We start from the raw sequence: 21,165 nt of genomic DNA, 5'->3' as shown, positions 1-21,165 counted from the left end.
ACCAATTCATCTGCATTTCAAAAGAAGGGATCATAAACTTCAAATCATTCTGTCTTTCAAACTGTGCAACGATACTATGGAGGACATTACTGTACTGAAGGATGCATTGCTACTGCATTAGTCAAACATTAATTGTTTAAATAATATTCAAAAACTCAATAAACCAACCCACAAATAAATATTTCTAAGTAAATAAGTAAAAAAAAAAAGTGATGTAAAACAAAGTGTTATCAGTTCACCTTTATTCACATTTAAATAATGAAACTGAAACAAAATGATTTTCAAATGAATGAGTACTACAAGTAATGCAGCTCTGGTCTGTTTTGCCATAATGTCAATCCAATAACTGCAAACCAGAGGCAAATAACAAAAGGTTGTAGTTATCATTATGCTTAACACTGAATAAATAACCACACCTCCTGTGCTCACACCCACACTTACTGATAGGCTTTCACAGCAAGGTGGCTATTTAAACCAGTGTAAAGCAGCCATCCAGACCTTTAGAGTGCTGGGAGGCACCAAGCCCACCATGCAGATCACTTCAAGTCTGGTGTCATTTGTATCAGTGCTGTCGATGACTGTGTTCAGCCCTGCCAGATGTAAAGCAAACCAAGTCAGCTGCAGGATGTGGGCAGAGCCTCAGTTGCCTATTTCAACTATGAATGGAGATTTTATAATTGGAGGGATTTTTGCCATTCATTACTACGCAAATTCAGGAGAGAACACCTACACCAGGCTGCCACCACAGCTACAGTGCTCGGGGAGGTCTGTGTGTGAGAGTGGAGTGGACAATAATGTCAGCTGGGTATTTTGTTAGAATGACTGAGAAATTATGATTAGGGCCAATTATGCTCTCTACTATTTTGTAGACATGCTTTGTATTGCTTTCAGGGCATGTACATTTTATTTTTGTCAAAAGTTTCCTAATTTTATTTATTTGTCTTTTGTTTGTATCCTCATAGCATGGACTTCAGACAGCTCCGCTTGGCCCGTGCCATGGAATTCACGATTCACGACATCAACAAAAGAACCGATCTCCTGCCGGCCATCACATTAGGCTATCAGATATATGACTCATGCTCTGACGTGCAAATGGCCATTAAAATTGCTTTACAGTGTGAAAACAGCTTGGACCCCATTTTCAACAACACAAGTTCTTGTTCAAAATCGGCAGCTGCCACTGTATCTGCTGTCGTAGGAGATTCTACTTCCTCTACATCACTTAGCATGGCCAGAATGCTTGGTCCTTTTGGAATTCCACAGGTGAACGATAAGAACCAGAATATTGCAATCTTTACTACAAATTCATATTTTTAAAAAACTCTTGCAAATCTGTTGTGAATACCCTAATGATTTTATCTGAGCCTGCACTAGAACTGTAGTCAAATGTAAGATAATAAATTATACATTTATACTGTAACAATTTAAAAACATATACCGCTAAAAAAACAAGTAGTGTACCTGAAAGGCAAATCAATCAAACTACTCCTGTCATTTTTTATCCTTTCCGCCACTTACTGAGTCACAGGTGAGTCACTCTGCAGCCTGTGCATGTCTGAGCGATAAGAATCAGTTTCCTGCCTTCTTTAGAACTGTACCTAGTGACCAGCACCAAGCGGCTGCACTGGTAAAAATGGTGAAGTACTTCAGCTGGACATGGATTGGAGCAGTGCGCAGCGACACTGACTACGGAAACTATGGAATGGCAGCATTCCTAAAGGCTGCGCAGGAGGAGGGGATCTGTGTGGAGTACTCCAAGGCCTACTACAGGACACAACCGCGCAGTAAACTGGAGAGACTCGCAAACGTCATCCGCAGGTCCACGGCCCGGGTAATAGTAGCGTTTGTTCACGCAGGAGACATGAAATTGATCTTTGAGGAACTGGCACGGCAACCTCTGCCTCTGATTCAGTGGCTAGGCAGTGAGGCTTGGCTCACACATCCAGACTTTCTGCGATTTAACATTTGTGCTGGCACTTTGGGTTTTGGAGTCCCCCGGTCAGTTATTCCAGGTTTTCGTGAGTTTCTTTTAGACGTTTCTCCAGAACAAGCTTCCAAGTCACCCATATTAACGGAATTTTGGGAGAGCTCGTTCAGCTGTAGCCTTAAAGGGTGGACAGGTGTAAGAGAATGTGATGGCAGTGAAGATATCCGCGTGCTACAGAACCCATATACAGACACGTCTCAGCTGCGCATCACTAACTTGGTGTATAAAGCCACATATGCCATAGCGCATGCTATCCACCGAATCATCTGCAATGAAAGGCAATGTGACAAGACAGTTAAATTCACACCTTGGCAGGTATAAATATTCTCAGTTTTCATTTATGAATCAAAGTCCAAAGCGTTCCTGTCCATTGAAATGATTATGAATTCAATGGCTGTATTTATATATAATATATAAATTATCTATATACCCATATCACATTCATTTGATTATAAATATGCTGCAAGATTCAAGTGATTTTTTAGGCATATATTCAATCACAGCATGCATGAATTTTCTGTGAAGAAGGCACTGTCACATTTTCATGACCTTTCATAAAGTTGTGTGTCATATTACAGATACACAACCAACTTAAGAGAGTGAATTTCACCACAGAGAATGGTTATCAGGTCATATTTGATTCCAATGGAGATCCTGAAGCCGTTTATGAGCTCATAAACATGCAATTTAAGAAAGATGGCACTTTAGATTTTGTGCCAGTGGGCTATTATGACACATCCAAACCGAAAGGACAGGAATTCAAAGTCACCGGTGCTGTAAGATGGTTTGGAAGACAGACAGAGGTACTACATAACATGTACTGTACTCACTCAATGTAAAGCAATTGTTCTCAACCTTCAGGCCAGGAGAACAACATTTGACTCTTCAGTGTTTTCCTTGCTCCAACATAACCGATTTATTTCATGCAAACTTGTTAATTACCTGATTAATTTAATCAGTGAGTAAAACAAACTGAATTAGGCAGAATAAGAGCCTCATGGCACTGGTTTCTTTTGCTTTTTTCTCTAATGTCTTTCACAGGTGCCAGTGTCTGTGTGCAGTGAGAGCTGTCCTTCAGGCACCAGGAAAGCTGTGCAGAAGGGAAAGCCTGTCTGCTGCTTTGACTGTATACCATGTGCAGAGGGAGAGATCAGTAATAAGACAGGTTTTGTACCTTTTAAGTCCTACACACCAGATGACACTTCTGTTGTATATTTCATACTAAAGTGCGCTTCTCCAGTGTTCATGGAAGCAAAAGGTTATATAAAGAGACCCCCAAAATCTTTTTATCCTTGAACAGAATTCTTTTCTGTTTTCAGCACTGCATAGTGCAGTCAGAGACAGTACTTTCTGATTAGAATGCTGGTAACAGTCATTATTTCCTTGTGTTAATGCAATTTGATCTACACCAACAGAAATACCAAAAGACCTTATTTTAGAATTTTATCTATGAAAGCATTTTGACTCTGCATTTCTGATCTTTTAGACTCTTTGGATTGTGTGCGCTGCCCTCCTGAGTTCTGGCCAAATACCAAACAAGACAGCTGCTTTCCCAAACCTGTTGAGTTCCTGTCCTGGGATGACACTCTAGCCATTATTCTGACAGTGTTGTCCATCACTGGGGCCTTCATGGCTGTGTGTGTTACTGCTGTCTTCTACAACAACAGGGCGTCTCCCATCGTCAGAGCCAACAACTCAGAGCTGAGCTTCCTGCTTCTCTTCTCTCTGACTCTGTGTTTCCTCTGTTCACTTACTTTCATTGGTCGGCCCTCTGAGTGGTCCTGTATGCTGCGTCACACAGCGTTTGGGATCACCTTCGTCCTCTGCATCTCCTGTGTTCTGGGGAAAACAATAGTGGTGTTAATGGCCTTCAGGGCTACACTTCCAGGCAGTAATATCATGAAATGGTTTGGGCCTCCACAGCAGAGACTCAGTGTCCTTTCCTTTACTTTAATACAGGTTCTTATTTGTGTGCTTTGGTTAAAAATATTCCCTCCTTTCCCCTACAAAAATCTAAAGCACTATAAGGAAAAGATCATCTTGGAATGTGGCTTAGGTTCAACTGTAGGATTCTGGGCTGTGCTGGGTTATATAGGATTTCTGGCTGGTCTGTGTTTTATTTTGGCCTTTCTAGCAAGGAGGTTGCCTGATAACTTTAATGAAGCCAAATTCATCACATTCAGCATGCTCATATTCTGGGCAGTTTGGATCACCTTTATTCCAGTTTATGTCAGCTCCCCTGGAAAATTCACTGTAGCTGTGGAGATTTTTGCTATTCTGGCCTCAAGCTTTGGTTTGATTATTTGTATTTTTGCTCCGAAGTGCTTCATAATTGTGTTTAGGCCAGAGCAGAATACAAAGAAACACCTAATGGGTAAAGTTCCCTCTAAAGCTCTCTGAGATCTTCTCTGAAATACCAAAGACAACATGAAGGTGCAGTACCTTACATAACATGTTCAGGGGTATGATTAGTCTCCCACATATCAAAATGTATCAGCCCCATCAATAATCCTTTACAATAATAATCCTCTTCAATATTCCTTTAGACTAAACTGTGTTTAGGTTTTTTTATTGTCAGCAGGTTTCCCTTCCATCAAGTCACTGACAAAATATATTTTTAGATAATCTTATTAAACATCAAGTTGTTAGTTTTATAAATATTGCCATTGTCCACTCCATATCTAATCAAGTCTTTCTATACCTGAATCTCTTCTGGCATACAAATATTATGTGGATTTTGTTATATATATTCAATATCTTAATTGGAGTAAAGTACATGTGTGATGTTGGTAGGGAGCGAGCTAGTACGAATTGGTAGTTTCTTTATTTTCCATTATAAATAAGAAAACAAAGCACATCATGCATAGAGAATTAGAAAAACGGGCAAGCCCTTATGCTAGAAAAAACAACTACATTATTGCTCCTCCCATTTTGAAGTCTGTGGTGACAGCCACCTGGCTCAAAGGAATATTGAACATGACTGTGGGGATATGTGAGATTCCCTGAGTATTCTACCAGACATATTGTCTAAACTTTGCAGCCTTGCAAAGGTGGGCCTTTGATGTTTTATTTTTTTACCTTAGCTTTAAACAACCAATTTATTTGCATTTCCAAAAAAAAAGGATGACAAACTTCTTAAAATCATGCTGTGTTTCAAATTGTGTAACAATATTATAGAGTACATTGCTGTACTGAAGGATGCATTGCTGCTGCATTACTCAAGCATTAATTATTTAATTAATACTCAAAAACGCAATAAGCCAACACAAATAAATATTTCTAAGTAAATAAATACAAAAAAGTGATTCACTAACTGTAAAACCAATGTGTAATCAGTTGAACATTTCTTCACATTTAAATAAAGAAACTGAAACAATGATTTTCAAATGAATGAGTACTACAAGTAATGCAGCTCTAGTCTGTTTTGTCATAATATCAGTTCAACAACTGCAAACCAGATGCACATGACAAAAAAGATGTAGTTATCTTTATGCTTAACACTGAATACATAACCACGCCTCCTGTGGTCAGTTCACACCCACATTTACTGACAGGTTGTCACAGCAAGATGGCTATTTAAACCAGTGTAAAGCAGCCATCCAGACCTTCAGATTTCGGGAAGGCACCAAGTCCACCATGCAGATCACTTCAAGTCTGGTGTCATTTGTATTAGTGCTGTGGATGACTGTGTTCAGCCCTGCAGGATGTAAAGCAAACCCAGTCAGCTGCAGGCTGTGGAGTGAACCTCAGTTGCCTGTTTTTTCCATGAATGGAGATTTTGTAATTGGAGGAATTTTTACAATTCATTACTTCACAAATTCAGGAGAGACAACCTACACCAGATTGCCACCACAGGCACAATGCTCTGGGAGGTCTGTCTGTGAGAGTGGAGTGGACAGCACAGACAGCAGGGCATTATAACTATACAGCAATGATAATTAATATAGAATTTGTCAATGTCACCTCAAAATTCAACGTAAAAGAAAGTTCGTTATTGTGGAAATCTTTCTAATATTTATTTTTCGTATTGTCTCCAAACAGCATGGACTTCCGGCAACTGCGCTTCGCCCGCGCCTTAGAGTTCACCATCCAGGAGATCAACAACAGAACGGACCTCCTGCTGGGCATCACGTTGGGCTACCAGATACACGACTCGTGTTCTGACGTGCAGATGGCAATCAAAATTGCATTTCAGTTTGAAAATGGCTTCGATCCCGTTTTCAACGAGACCAGTTCTTGTACAAAATCTGCAGCTGCCGCTGTACCTGCTATTGTAGGGGATTCTGCTTCCACGCCGTCAATAGGCATGGCCAGAACGCTTGGTCTCTTTGGAATTCCTCAGGTGAAGATTGTAGGCTTTACACCATTCGATTGAATTAAAATACATGCTTGCTTTCGTTTATAACATATTACATTATTTCTGAATAATAATTTATTTCGAAACCAAACAAGAGATGTAAGATATATAGACAAATGCGTTATATACGTGTATTGTGATTATTTAGGAACCGCATACTCCATGAACACAATACTTCCCTAAAAGAAAACCGAATGAAACTACTCATATCGACTTTTTCTCATTTTGTCCACTGACTAAATCACAGGTGAGTCACTACGCAACCTGCGCGTGTCTGAGCGATAAGAGGGAGTTTCCTGCCTTCTTTAGGACGGTACCTAGTGACGAACACCAAGCGGCCGCACTGGCGAGAATGGTGAAGTATTTCGGCTGGACATGGATTGGAGCAGTGCGCAGCGACACGGACTACGGAAACTACGGAATGGCAGCGTTCCTAAAGGCTGCGCAGGAGGAGGGGATCTGTGTGGAGTACTCCGAGGTCTACTACAGGACACAACCGCGCAGTAAACTGGAGACAGTAGCAAATGTCATTCGTAGATCAAGTGCGCGAATAATAGTGGCGTTTGTTCACACAGGCGACCTACAGTTTATTTTGGATGAACTTGCACGGGAACCACCTCCGCCACTTCAGTGGATAGGCAGTTCGTGGATCATAAATCCGGAATTTTTGCGGTTTAACATGTGCGCTGGAGCATTAGGTTTTGGTGTCCCCCGATCAGTTATTCCAGGCCTTCGGAAGTTTCTACTAGACCTCTCTCCAGCACAAGCCTTGAAATCGCACATATTAACAGAATTTTGGGAGAGCTCGTTCAGTTGTAGCCTAAAAGGGCGGACAGGCTCCTCAGAGTTTGTGCGGGAATGTGACGGCAGTGAGGATATCCGCGCGCTTCAGAACCCATACACAGACACGTCTCAGCTGCGCATCACTAACTTGGTGTATAAAGCTACATATGCCATAGCGCATGCACTCCACAGTGTTATCTGTAATGAAACTCATTGCGACAAGACAATTACATTTTCATCATGGCAGGTATTAATACACTAAATTTAAAATCAGATAATAAATAAAATTTACACTTTCATTGAAATGATCAAGCACATATTAAGATGAAATTAGACGAGATTAAATAATATAGTGACTACATATAATGCATAGACAGGCTATTGTCCATATACATGCACTCAAAATTTACAATACACAAGCTGCTTGTTGCACAGGCCATATTAGTTTCATATGTTAATTGTATATTTTATCTATGTACACATTTGTTATCAGAAATATTCATACAAGATATTTTTAGTCATGTTTTTAAACAATGCATTGCTACACATGAATCCAGTTGTCTGTAGAAGAAATTCACACAGTGCCATGGCCTTTCACCACTCCAGATTCTCAACCAACTCAAGAGAGTGAACTTCACCACAAAGAATGGTTATCAGGTCAACTTTGATTCCAATGGAGACCCTGTAGCTGTCTATGAGCTCATAAACTGGCAGTTTAAGAAAGATGGTACATTAGACTTTGTACCAGTGGGCTACTATGACTCATCGAAACCAAGAGGACAGGAGTTCAAAATGAGCAGTGCTATCCAATGGGTAGGAGGACGAACAGAGGTACAGTATAACACACGCTGTACTCAGTACAAAGCAGAAGTTCTCAAAACTCCAAGTCAGGTGCACATAAATGCTTGTCTGTTTCATTTTTTTCTTCTTCTTTAATTTTAACAGATTATCAAGTATGAAATACCTACTAATCAATTAATCAAGTACACAAGTAGAGGAAAAAAGTGAATTACCAGGAGCACATTTCTTTTGACAGTTTCTCTAATGTCTTTTTTTAGATGCCAGTTTCTATGTGCAGTGAGAGCTGTCCTCCAGGCACCAGGAAGGCTGTGCAGAAGGGAAGGCCTGTCTGCTGCTATGACTGTATACCATGTGCAGAGGGAGAGATCAGTAACAAGACAGGTTTTGTATCACAATAAATAATACTGAGTGAAAGTTTTAATTTAATATTTTAGTAATAGCAGATTTTAAGTCCTATAGTACACAATTTCACCTTTACATAGTATGCAGAACAGTAAAGAAATCAACTCTAATATTATGGACATAAACAAATTATCTACAAAAGTACACACTAGCAAGTTTTAATCTAGATAAATGGCTGTGCAATCTTTTTAAAAAATGTCAAAAATGTAAATCATTTCCATACACTTAATGAACAAACCATGGGTGACATTGGCAATAAAACACTTCCTGAGATTATATGAAGAAGAAACCTCACAATGCAAACACATGACCAGAGAGAAACAAATGTTTTCTGAGCTCTGGCTAGGAAGTACACTGTAGATTGTTAGCCCAAGAGAAACAAAGAAATATATATATATATATATATATATATATATATATATATATATATATATATATATATATATATATATATATATATATATAAAACAACACTATATATAGTAAATATATATCACTAAGCTGTCATTGCTTAGCTTTATGAGTTCTGTTTATGATTACATTCTTGCTTTTCTTTTTTAATCTTTCAGACTCTTTGGATTGTGTACGCTGCCCTCCTGAGTTCTGGCCAAACACCAAACAAGACAATTGCTTCCCCAAGCCTGTTGAGTTCCTGTCCTGGGATGACACTCTAGCCATCATACTGACAGTGTTGTCCATCACTGGGGCTTTCATTGCAATGTGCATAGCTGTTGTCTTCTACAAACACAGGGTGTCTCCCATCGTCCGAGCTAACAACTCAGAGCTGAGCTTCCTGTTGCTCTTCTCTCTGACTCTTTGTTTCCTCTGTTCACTTACTTTCATTGGTCAGCCCTCTGAGTGGTCCTGTATGCTGCGCCACACAGCGTTTGGGATCACCTTCGTCCTCTGCATCTCCTGTGTTCTGGGGAAAACAATAGTGGTGTTAATGGCCTTCAGGGCTACACTTCCAGGCAGTAATGTCATAAAATGGTTTGGGCCTCAACAGCAGAGACTCAGTGTTCTTGCTTTCACTCTTATACAGGTCCTTATTTGTGTGCTTTGGTTAAAAATTTCTCCTCCGTTTCCTCTAAAAAATCTAAAACAGCACAAAGAATGGATAATCTTGGAATGTGACTTAGGGTCAGCAGTAGGTTTCTGGGCTGTACTTGGTTATATAGGATTCCTGGCTTTTCTGTGTTTTGTTTTGGCTTTTCTAGCACGGAAGTTACCTGATAACTTTAATGAAGCCAAATTCATCACATTCAGCATGCTTATATTCTGTGCAGTTTGGATCACCTTTATTCCAGCTTATGTCAGCTCTCCTGGAAAATTCACTGTAGCAGTAGAGATTTTTGCTATTCTGGCCTCAAGCTTTGGTTTGATTATTTGCATTTTTGCTCCCAAGTGTTTCATAATTTTGTTTAGGCCAGAGCAAAATACCAAGAAACACCTTATGGGTAAAGTTCCCTCTAAAGCTCTTTAAGATCTTCTCAGAAATAGCAAACACAACAGGAAGGTGCAGCACCTTATATAACATATTCCGGGTTATGATTAGGCTCCCACATATCTCTTTCTATCTTCAAAGGTAGCCCAAAGAACCTTTGTGATCCAGATACACTTCAAATCACTTGAATAATCAACAATCCTTCATTTACTTCACAACATAGAAATGCTCCATATACTTTCTTTATGTGTTTTCCCTCTGATAGGGTGTTAGATTAATGTTATCCTTACAATCCTTTGAATCATGCCTACTATACTAGCATAAGGAATCTTCCATTAATATAACATGGAAGTCACACTACACGAGAGTTTCTTCTAAATGTAAATATAAATGTTTCTTTTATATTATTAGATCTGATTTCATATTTATTTATTTATTTAAATAATTACATGGAAGATCAAACAATTATTCTATAGCTTTCAGTTTGCCACTTGGCCACTTTGCCTAACTCTATGCCTAATAACATTTTATTGCATAGTACTTCACCAAAAATAAACTGATTATGAAATTATTTAAAACTTCATGTAAAATATGCATTTAAACTTCAAATAAAAATATGTATTATACTTTAAACTTAGCTGGACTGATGCTGTCCAGTTGGAGTTAGAAAAATGTGTTGAATAAGTAGGTTAGGTCTTCCTGGTCATGACTATAATAACTCTAAATTCTACATTGCAACATTTATTGCAATGGCTCAAAACCCTTTCCTTTTCAGCTCCCATTAGTTTTCTCTTTTATTTCATTTTTTGTTAACTTTCTGAACAGAACTGTGCTGAGCACATCTAACAGAGAGAACATGAATCAAACTACAACTACAGCATTGCTCCTAGCACTTTGATGTCTGGTGACACCCACCTGGCTCAAAGAAATGTTGAACATGACTGTGAGGACATGTGCCATTCCTTGAGCACGCTACCAGACATATTGTCCAGCTTTGCAAAAGTGGTACTGTTTTTTTGTTTTGTTTTTTTATCTGTAAGCATCTGGCTGGTTATTGCCCCATTACACAGATGTCATTGCTGTGGTGGCTTGAACAAGATGCACTAGAGATGGCCACCAGTAGTACTTTTAATAAGGAGAGACTGGAATGAGGAACAAGTGCAGGTGATTACTAATAAGGAGGTGATTGGAAGTGGGGGAGGGGTTGTGATGTGTAATTGGTTGTTTGACGACTGGTGTGTGACTCCGTGGATGCATCACTGCTGCATTACTGATGCATTAAGTATTTATTTAATATGCAAATAAATAATCAATAAACCAACCCTCAAATAAATATTTCTAAATAAATGAATACAAAAAAAAGTGATTAATGAAATGTACAACAGTGTAATGATTTCACTTTTATTCACATATATATATATATATATATATATATATATATATATATATATATATATATATAAGGAAACAATGAAAGAAAACAAAGAAAAATCATTCAAATTAATAACAACTACAGGTAATGCTGTTCAGTCCTGTTTTGATATAATGTAGAGACAACATCATAACAAAAATTTAGTTATCATTATGATTAACACTGAATACATAACCACACCTTCTATGCTCGATTCCTACCCACATTTACTGACAGGTCATTAATGCAAGGTGGCTATTTAAACCAGTGTAAAGCAGCCATTCAGACCTTCAGAGTGCTGGGAGGCACTGAGCCCACCATGCAGATCACTTCAAGTCTGGTGTCAGTGCTGTGGGTGACTGTGTTCAGCTCTGCAGAATGTAAACCAAACCCAGTCAGCTGCAGGCTGTGGAATGAACCTCAGATACCTGGGCTTTCTATGAATGGAGATTTTATCATTGGAGGAATATTTACCCTTCATTACTCCACAAACTCAGGACAGAACACCTACACCAGGCTGCCACCACAACCACAGTGTTCTGGGAGGTCTGTCTGTGCTGGAGGAGTGGAGATTACAGATAACAGGGCATTATATTAGAATTACAGAGAAATGCTGATTAGGATATAATTTTATTTGCGTCTACTTTGTATTTATATGCTACATACTGCATTAATTTCACCTGAAAGTTCTATGTAAAAGAAACTGTCACTGTGAAAATATTTTGTAATTCTTATTTGTCTTACTGTGTCCAAACAGCATGGACTTCAGGCAGCTGCGCTTCGCCCGTGCCTTTGAGTTCACCATCCACGAGATCAACAACAGAACCGATCTCCTGCCGGGCATCACATTAGGCTACCAGATATACGACTCGTGCTCTGACGTGCAGATGGCAATAAAAATTGCATTTCAGTTTGAAAATGGCTTGGACACCGTTTTCAACGAGACCATTTCTTGTTCAAAATCTGCAGCTACCGCTGTACTTGCTATCGTAGGGGATTCTGCTTCCACCCCGTCGATAGGCATGGCCAGAATGCTCGGTCTCTTTGGAATTCCTCAGGTGAAGATTGTTGGCCTTTATTAAATTTTATTATTTTTAAAGTCTTGCCGTCGTTAATGAAGGAGACATTCATTTCTGAATGACTTATATCAAACCCACACTAGAAATGTAAGAGTTATAGTCTAGTGCGGTATATGTATGAATTGTGATCACTTAGGATCCTGTTAGTAAAATAAGTCCGCAAGAGAGAACAGAATCAAACTTTTTATATCTGTTCTTCCGCCTTTGGCTAACTAAATACATCGCAGGTGAGTCACTACGCAACATGTGCGTGCCTGAGTGATAGACGACAGTTCCCTGCCTTCTTTCGGACGGTACCTAGTGACCAGCACCAAGCGGCCGCGCTGGCAAAAATGGTGAAGTATTTTGGTTGGACATGGATTGGAGCAGTGCGCAGCGACACTGACTACGGAAACTACGGAATGGCAGCGTTCCTAAAGGCTGCGCAGGAGGAAGGGATCTGTGTGGAATACTCCGAGGTCTACTACAGGACACAACCGCGCAGTAAACTAGAGAGAGTAGCAAACGTCATCCGCAAATCTACAGCCCGGGTAATAGTAGCGTTTATTCACGCAGGAGACCTAATATTTCTTATGAATGAGCTGGCACGGGAACCACCTCCTCCGCTTCAGTGGATTGGCAGCGACACGTGGATCATACATCCAGATTTTCTGCGGTTTAACGTATGCGCTGGAGCATTAGGTTTTGGTGTCCCCCGATCAGTGATCCCAGGTCTTCGTGAGTTTCTTTTAGATCTCTCGCCATTACAAGCCTTGAAATCGCCCCTTTTAACGGAATTTTGGGAGAGCTCGTTCAGCTGTAGCCTAAAAGGGAGGACAGGCTCCTCAGAGTTCCTGCGGGAATGTGACGGCAGTGAGGATATCCGCGCGCTACAGAACCCATACACAGACACGTCTCAGCTGCGCATCACTAACATGGTGTATAAAGCTACATATGCCATAGCGCATGCTATACATGGTGTTATTTGTAATGAAACTCATTGCGACAAGACCATTAAATTATCACCATGGCAGGTATATATCTTCTCAATTTAATACAAGCTTAATATATAAACAAATGAAATGTCAACGGCTTATCTTATTTATTGACACGATCAGGCATATATTACTTGTATATGTTGTACATATTTTCTATAAAAGAAACATTCATGCAATATCTTTTGTAGTCATGTATTCAAGAAATACAGGGCTACCTGTAAATCCAGTCTGTTGAAGGAACTTACACAGTCCCATGGCTTTTCACTACTCCAGATACTCAACCAGCTCAAGAGAGTGAATTTTACCATAAAGAACAGTTATCATGTCAACTTTGATTCTAATGGAGACCCTGTAGCTGTCTATGAGCTCATAAACTGGCAGTTCAAGAAAGATGGAAGTTTAGACTTTGTGCCGGTGGGTTACTATGACTCATCCAAACCAAGAGGAGAGGAGTTCAGAATGAGCAGTGCTATCCACTGGATAGGAGGACAGACAGAGGTACAGTATAACACATGCTGTACATAGACAGTACAAAGCAGATTCTCAAAATCTAGGTCACAAAAACACTATTTACTTTATAAATGTTCTACACACTTGAATTAAATCATCAAATTGTGATGATATCTGATTAATCAGTAAATTAAAGAATAAGTTAATTATGTGGAGCAAATTTCTTTTGCCAGTTTATCTAATGTCTTTTTTAGATGACGGTGTCTGTGTGCAGTGAGAGCTGTCCTCCAGGCACCAGGAAGGCTGTGCAGAAGGGAAGGCCTGTCTGCTGCTATGACTGTGTACCATGTGCAGAGGGAGAGATCAGTAACAAGACAGGTTATGTATCACGTGTGTGTGTGTGTGTGTGTGTGTGTGTAATATATATATAATGAGAGAGAGATTGTCATTACCCATTTCTCCTCATGCATTACTGTATTAATGTTTCTAAATGGAACCAGCTGTCAGAGATTAATAGAAAAGCTCCAACACTAGATGTTTTTACTTCAAAATTTAAAATGTCCTTATTTGACTAGGCTGTTGTCTTGTTAAACATTATTTCAGCTGCTGTGGCACTGCACTTTTAACTTTTATTCAGCACCACAATGCATGTTTTTTATTATTATTATTATTTATTCTTACATTTTTACTTATTTTATCCACTTTAATATTATTTTAATTTCTACTAATCTTTCATTTTGTTTCTTTAAATACAGTGAATTTTTATTTCTTTTAATTCTTATTTCCTAATTTATTCTTTAAAAATTAAAATTAAATGTATTTTTTATTTTATGGATTATATTACTTTTATCTTTGTTAAACTTAATTTAGGTTTACACTCATTGTTTCTTTAGACTCCTTTTGAACTAGAAAATTAATAATTTTTGTTTGTTTGTTTTACTTTTATTTCTTGGCAAACACCTTCCTGAGTTGATCAATCTTGGGTTGTAAAAAGCTTGTATATATTCTTCTATACTGGATGTGAAGCACATTGAATTGCTGATATGTATGAGAAATGCTATACAAATAAACTCACCTTGTCTATATATACTGTATACACACAGCTTTTTTTTTTCTTTTTTAACAATGCTTGGTGTGCTCATTGCTTAGCTTGGAGTTCTGTTTATGATGGCATTCTTGCTTTGCTTTTTTAATCTTTCAGACTCTTTGGATTGTATACACTGTCCTCCTGAGTTCTGGCCAAACATCAAACAAGACAGCTGCCTCCCCAAGCCTGTTGAGTTCCTGTCCTGGGATGACACTCTAGCCATTATTCTGACTGTGTTCTCCATCACTGGAGCCTTTGTGGCTGTGTGTGTTACTGCTGTCTTCTACAAACACAGGGCATCTCCCCTCGTCCGAGCCAACAACTCAGAGCTGAGCTTCCTGCTGCTCTTCTCTCTGACTCTGTGTTTCCTCTGTTCACTTACTTTCATTGGTCGGCCCTCTGAGTGGTCCTGTATGCTGCGCCACACAGCGTTTGGGATCACCTTCGTCCTCTGCATCTCCTGTGTTCTGGGGAAAACAATAGTGGTGTTAATGGCCTTCAGGGCTACACTTCCAGGCAGTAATGTTATGAAATGGTTTGGGCCACCACAGCAAAGACTCAGTGTTCTTGTTTTCACTCTCATACAGGTCATTATTTGTATACTTTGGTTAAAAATGTCTCCTCCATTTCCTCAAAAAAATTTAAAACACCACAAAGAACGGATAATCTTGGAATGTGACTTAGGTTCAGCTGTAGGTTTCTGGGCTGTATTGGGTTATATAGGATTCCTGGCTTTTTTGTGTTTTGTTTTGGCTTTTCTAGCACGGAGGTTGCCTGATAACTTTAATGAAGCCAAATTCATCACATTCAGCATGCTCATATTCTGCGCAGTTTGGATCACCTTTATTCCAGCTTATGTCAGCTCACCTGGAAAATTCACTGTAGCTGTGGAGATATTTGCTATTCTGGCCTCAAGCTTTGGTTTGATTATTTGCATTTTTGCTCCCAAGTGTTTCATAATTATGTTCAGGCCAGAGCACAATACCAAGAAACACCTTATGGGTAAAGTTCATTCTAAAGCTCTCTGAGATCCTCTCTGAAAAAGCAAAGACAACAAGAATGTGCAGCACCCTATAGAACATATTCAGGGTTATGATTAGGCTCCCACATATCAAAATGTATCATCCTCATCAATAATCTTCTTCAATAATCCTTCAAACTAAACTGTGTTTAGGGTTTTTTTATTGTCAGCAGGTTTTCCTTCCATTAAGTCACTGATTATATTTTTAGATAATCTTATTAAGCATAAAAAATGGTTTTATAAATAGTTTCAAATTTTCTCTAACTATTGTATATTCCATGTCTAATCATATCTATGTGTGTATCTCTCCTGGTGTACAGATATGTTTTTTTTCTTATATTTATTCAATACTTTCATTTGTGTACAATGCATGTGTGACATCAATATGGAGGGAACATGATGTGTGTGCAGATAAGTAGTATCTTTATTCTCCATAATAAATAAGGAAACAAATGAGCACAGCAGAGAGCTGGCCAGAGAACAGAACAAAAAATCAAAAACACACCAACAGTAATGACTCAAAGTGCAGAGACATTCAAGAGCAGGCTACAAATCTGGAGTGTCGTCAGGTGTGGTAAGGACAAGCAATGTGCAGCACTAGAGGAGAGTATCTGTGGGTTTAAAAATTTACATTTACATTTGTATGTATTTACAAATGTACACAAAATGAGAACAAAAGAGGATAACAAGGCTCAGGTGCTCATGATCAATAATCAGGGTACTGGGAGTGGGGCAAGAGCTGTGTGTGTGGCCCACCATGACATGTTTGTCTTATCATATTATTTTAATATCTTAAACATATCCATTATCAATATTTTATTACTAATGATTATTATATATGTTATTTTTAATTAATATTTTCGGATATTTTATAGACATTTGAGTCCTCCCTGCACCTACATCTGACCACCCAGATATGCAGGTTTCTATTATATAAAGTCAGAAGTATTCAACAATTTCTTTCTAGATATGCCACTCTTTAGCTTGTCCAGTTCCTGGTCATCTCAAATTGGGACTACTATAGCTCAATCTTGCCAGACCTCCCTGCACACACCACCAGACTCTTGCAGCTAATCCAGAATGCAGCTGCACAATTGGTATTCAATCTTCCCATGTTCTCACATCAATCCATTGATGTGTTCCTTGCATTGGCTCCTTGTAGTTGCCTGCAGATATAAAACCCTGATGCTTTCCTACAAAGCCAAACATTTTCTTGCTCCCTCCTACCTGCATATGTTCCACCCATCTTTCCTCTAGTCCAGCATGACTTGAACTAATGCTCCTTAACAGACAGGGAAGGTGTATCTCCTTTTTTATGTAAGAGCACCCAGATGTTGGAATTAACTCCTACTACTTCTTTGTACATCTTTCTGTCTTCAAAGACCCATCGCTTCAAGATTCACTTGATCCACATTCACTTCAAACACATGAATAATCAATAATTCACAGCATAGAAAAGTTAAATGGACTTACTGTTGGAAATGGAAAACCAGTGTGTGTTTTCCCTCTGATAGGGTGTTAGATTAATGTTATCCTTAGAATCCTTTGAATCAGGTCTAATATACTAGCATAAGGAATCTTCCATGAATGCATCATGGAATTCACAAAAGTGTTTGATAAATGCTGTAAATGTACATGTTTATTCTTTTTTCTAGTAATGAATTAAATTGAAGATTAAGCAATTTGTCTATAAGTTTGAGTTTGCCAGTTTGCCTAACTGCATGAATGTTATTGCTTATTACATCACGTAAATAAACTTTTCACTAAATTACATAAAACATCATGTAAAATATGTGTTTAACAGAAACATAGTTGAACTGATGCTCTCCAGTTGGGGTTATATGAATGTCTTGAATGAGTTGTTTAGTTAATTTTGATGTCTTGACCATAACTCTGTATGCTGCATTGCAAGGCTGAAACATTTATCGCAGTGGACCCATTAGTTTTCTTTTTTATTTTATTTCTGAGGAACTTTTCTTAGTGGAACTGAAATGTTTCAGACTAGGACTGAGAAAACCATCATCAACAAAAAGTGGAGAAATTAAGGATTATGGCTCCTGAGCTGAGCACATTTACCATAGCAAACCTGAAAAAGCAAAAAAACACTCATGCTAGGAAAATAACTACAGCATTGTTATTGCTACTTTGAAGTCTGTGATGACAAATAGCTCAAAGAAGTGTGGGGACATGAGAGTCACATTCCATAGCTCTGACTCCCTTTCACAGTATACACCCATTAGCTGCTCCGATGACACTTATCCAATCTATGACCACTCTAATTCAACAACAGAGTGAACATCAAAGGTAGCTGGAACTCATAGCAGAGAGCATGAAAGGGCTATCAGTCACCCTGCAGTCAATGCACTCCCCAGATATTTTCCAGAGCCCTTGCAGTTCCCCTATGTCTGCAGAAAAGAGGAGCCTCACAAGCGAGCCTCACAAACACAATGGTAGGCCTAATGAATTCAAGGGCTTTTTTTCTGCAATGTTCCTCATATTTTAACATCTCTCCTCTTATTTATGATCAGGCATGTATCTCATTTGTTGTGTCTTGCATGGCAAGGAGGACACTCAAATGGGCCATGGCACTGTGGCCCAGAATACAGTCTGCAACTTATGACTACTTTGAACAAGAGTTCTGAACTGTTTTCACTGAGCCCTACAAGGGGAGATTCAATGAAGAATTGCTGGCTAAACTCCATGAGTCATTGTTTGGTATTGGATTACACCCTGGATTTTTGCACATTGACAGCTGGTAGTGGTTGGAATGTGCCTGCCCTGTTGGTAGCCTATTGTAATAGTCTAGATGCAGAAATACTGTCTGAACTGACCTGCAAGGATGAGGGTCTGCATCTGTAGCTAATTGCCTTCAATGTGCATCTTGACCATGGGTTATCTTGCCTCTCATTCCTGAACATATGTTATCTCACGTAAGAGTCTCTGGACAAGCAGAAACCAGTCCTGGTCCCACTTTACCCTGATAACCTGTGGCTTCATCTTGTCTGTCTCATGAGAATAGGCTTCGCAAGCTACATGATGGCCTCTGCTTGCACTGTGAAGAAACAGGTCATATACTGCTCAATGTCAGTACCAAACCAAGTGTTCATCATGTTGGTCACTCTTTTTTGCCCTAATCTTGTATCTGTTCCAGGGCTAATCGACTCTGGTGTCAAAGGGAACTTAATCCACACACTGCTCACTTTACAACTAGGCATCTCTCTTGACACCCTCCACACTCCCAAGTCCACTCTGGACAGAAGACCAGTGGGAGAGGGAGTCATCTCTTGTCTTACAAAACCTGTGCAGATGGATTCGAGTGCCCTACACTCTGAACTTATCACATTACTGTCATCAGTTCTATTGAATATTTGGTGATATTATGATTTTCCTGGATCAAATTCCACAACCTCCACCTGTCCTGGCAAACATCAGGCATTGTTTTCTGGTGACCTTATTGTTTTGAGAACTGTTTGAAATCCCCTCAGTTTTCATACACTCCACCTCAACTGAAAGTCTCCAACCCAACCATTCTCATAGAATACTCTAACCTCAGGTAACTTTTCAGTAAAAACAGCATTATGACTTCCCCACATTGTTCCTATGACTGTGCTATCAACCTCATTTAAAGCATATTACCCTCTGACACATGCTGAACAGAAAGCTATGAATGTTTATGTTCAAGAAGCTTTAATGCAGGGCTTCATCTGGCCCTCCACTTCTGCTGCAGCCAGATTTTTCTTTGTAGGTACAAAATACAGTGACCTTTGACCATGCATAGACTATCTGGGCCTGAATGCTATTACAAATAAATATCCTTACCCTTTGTCTCTGATTCCTGTAGCCTTAGAATATCTCCATGGAGCAGCTTACTTTAAAAAATTAGATGTCAGAAGTGCCTAGTCCGCGTCAAGGAGAGTGATGACTGGAAGATAACTGAACACTATGAATATCTGGTTATGTCTTTTGGCCTTTGTTATGCACTGTCTGTCCCAAGCATTTATCTCACATGTCTGTCAAGTCCTCAAACAATTGTTAGAGAACTAATTATATGTGCAAGTTTCATCTATAGAGAGTAGCACTTCGTTACATCATTAGTTCTAACGGTGTGGTCATGGACAAAAAAATTCGAAAAATCAACATTACTCAATGGCCTATCCCTAAGTCAATTAAAAAACTATAACAATTTCTGAGATTTGCTAACTTTTATTGGTGATTTATTAGACTACAGCCGTATTGTTGCTTCCCTTACTGCTCTTCTTAAGGGAGCCCCCACAAACCTAAAATGGAATCCCCAAGCCAATGCTACATTTACCTCATTAAAAGAGGCATTCTCTTCAGCCACCTTAATCAAACACCCTGACATGTCAAAGCCTTTTATAGTAGAGGTAAATGCCTCTAATATGAGCACTGGAACTGTTCTATCTCAACAATTAGGAAATTATGCAAAACTCCATCCCAAAGTGTTTTATTCCCACAAGCTTTCTCCAGCTGAGAGGAACTACAGCATAGGTGATCGGGAACTCCTTCGCCACAAACTAGCACTAGAAGAGTGAAGACATCATGTCAGATTGTGGATCCCAATTTAACTCACAAACCTGGTCTTCTTAGAATGTCTTGGGGTGACTGTTGATGTCTGGATGCAGCAAAGCAAGGAGGTTTGGGAGAAGACATATCAATACATTGACAGGGTCTTCCATCATCACAAGATCCATGCAGAACAATGTAGTTTGGAAGCTCCCACATATCTGAAGATTGGGTCTGGATGAGGGGTGCAGAAAATTCCAACCCAAGAACATTGAACCTTTCACAGTAAAAAACAAAAAACAGATCAATTAAATGACCTATCAATTAAACTTACCTGTGCAGTATTATGTATCTAATTCCTTCCATGTTTCCCTTCTCAAGCCTGTTATCCCAGGTCCACTGGACAAGGTACTGCTCGATGCCAAGCCAACACCTCCAGTGGAAGTTGAGGGTTACCTGGTCTATGCTGTCTGTCAGTTGCTGAAATCCAGGAGAAGGGCTGGTCAGCTGCTATACCAAGCTGATTGGAAGGGTTACAGTCCCAAGGACAGATGTTGGGTACCTGTGTGGGATGGTTTGGATCTGTGGTTGGAGGCTGACTACCATAGGCTCCATACAGGGAGCACCTTGCACCTTGCTCCAGGGTTTGCCCAAGGAGGTGCACTAGTAACCCTCCCACAGCACCTCTCATTGACCCCATCTGTCCAACACCACAGCAGCTCTGACCTTCGTTACCAAACTTCCTCCATGGACATGGGTGGTAGTTATCATGGCCATCCTTGTCCCTCAGCCATGCCTGACTCTCTGTGGGGGATATACTATCATACTCACTAGCTCTGAAT

The 21,165-nt window shown here is 39.4% G+C and overlaps 3 protein-coding genes across 3 annotated transcripts; all 3 read left to right on the top strand.

Moving 5' to 3' along the window:
* Positions 1 to 658: 658 nt before the first annotated feature.
* Positions 659 to 4,387, top strand: LOC113590979 (extracellular calcium-sensing receptor-like). The gene is made up of 6 exons (XM_027031327.3): positions 659 to 765; positions 963 to 1,263; positions 1,529 to 2,302; positions 2,566 to 2,790; positions 3,029 to 3,152; positions 3,474 to 4,387. The coding sequence occupies exons 1-6, from the start codon at positions 659 to 661 to the stop codon at positions 4,385 to 4,387; spliced, it is 2,445 nt and encodes an 814-aa protein (XP_026887128.2).
* A 1,642-nt stretch (positions 4,388 to 6,029) lies between these two features.
* On the top strand, positions 6,030 to 10,354 carry LOC113590973 (extracellular calcium-sensing receptor-like). The gene is made up of 5 exons (XM_081715728.1): positions 6,030 to 6,329; positions 6,592 to 7,374; positions 7,734 to 7,958; positions 8,186 to 8,309; positions 8,900 to 10,354. The coding sequence occupies exons 1-5, from the start codon at positions 6,030 to 6,032 to the stop codon at positions 9,811 to 9,813; spliced, it is 2,346 nt and encodes a 781-aa protein (XP_081571854.1). The 3' UTR covers positions 9,814 to 10,354.
* A 1,228-nt stretch (positions 10,355 to 11,582) lies between these two features.
* LOC113590974 (extracellular calcium-sensing receptor-like) lies at positions 11,583 to 17,498 on the top strand. Its single transcript, XM_027031320.3, has 6 exons — positions 11,583 to 11,731; positions 11,943 to 12,243; positions 12,492 to 13,277; positions 13,515 to 13,739; positions 13,946 to 14,069; positions 14,893 to 17,498. The coding sequence occupies exons 1-6, from the start codon at positions 11,625 to 11,627 to the stop codon at positions 15,804 to 15,806; spliced, it is 2,457 nt and encodes an 818-aa protein (XP_026887121.3). The 5' UTR covers positions 11,583 to 11,624; the 3' UTR covers positions 15,807 to 17,498.
* Positions 17,499 to 21,165: the final 3,667 nt, after the last annotated feature.

This window comes from Electrophorus electricus, chromosome 6 (genome assembly GCF_041902795.1).
Source record: "Electrophorus electricus isolate QZ-2024a chromosome 6, ASM4190279v1, whole genome shotgun sequence".
Lineage (NCBI taxonomy): Eukaryota > Metazoa > Chordata > Actinopteri > Gymnotiformes > Gymnotidae > Electrophorus > Electrophorus electricus.
Note: the sequence above shows the minus strand (reverse complement) of the source record. Positions and strands in the feature narration are given on the sequence as shown.

What these genes read in the sequence shown, in the direction of transcription:
- LOC113590973 (XM_081715728.1), top strand. Translation starts at nt 6,030, where the DNA reads ATGGACTTCCGGCAACTGCGCTTCGCCCGCGCCTTAGAGTTCACCATC. An exon ending in GTCTCTTTGGAATTCCTCAG is followed by an intron (nt 6,330 to 6,591) that starts GTGAAGATTGTA and finishes ACTAAATCACAG; the next exon opens with GTGAGTCACTACGCAACCTG. An exon ending in GGGTAGGAGGACGAACAGAG is followed by an intron (nt 7,959 to 8,185) that starts GTACAGTATAAC and finishes GTCTTTTTTTAG; the next exon opens with ATGCCAGTTTCTATGTGCAG.
- LOC113590974 (XM_027031320.3), top strand. Translation starts at nt 11,625, where the DNA reads ATGAATGGAGATTTTATCATTGGAGGAATATTTACCCTTCATTACTCC. An exon ending in GTCTCTTTGGAATTCCTCAG is followed by an intron (nt 12,244 to 12,491) that starts GTGAAGATTGTT and finishes AATACATCGCAG; the next exon opens with GTGAGTCACTACGCAACATG. An exon ending in TTAAATTATCACCATGGCAG is followed by an intron (nt 13,278 to 13,514) that starts GTATATATCTTC and finishes TCACTACTCCAG; the next exon opens with ATACTCAACCAGCTCAAGAG.
- LOC113590979 (XM_027031327.3), top strand. Translation starts at nt 659, where the DNA reads ATGAATGGAGATTTTATAATTGGAGGGATTTTTGCCATTCATTACTAC. An exon ending in CAGCTACAGTGCTCGGGGAG is followed by an intron (nt 766 to 962) that starts GTCTGTGTGTGA and finishes GTATCCTCATAG; the next exon opens with CATGGACTTCAGACAGCTCC. An exon ending in TTAAATTCACACCTTGGCAG is followed by an intron (nt 2,303 to 2,565) that starts GTATAAATATTC and finishes GTCATATTACAG; the next exon opens with ATACACAACCAACTTAAGAG.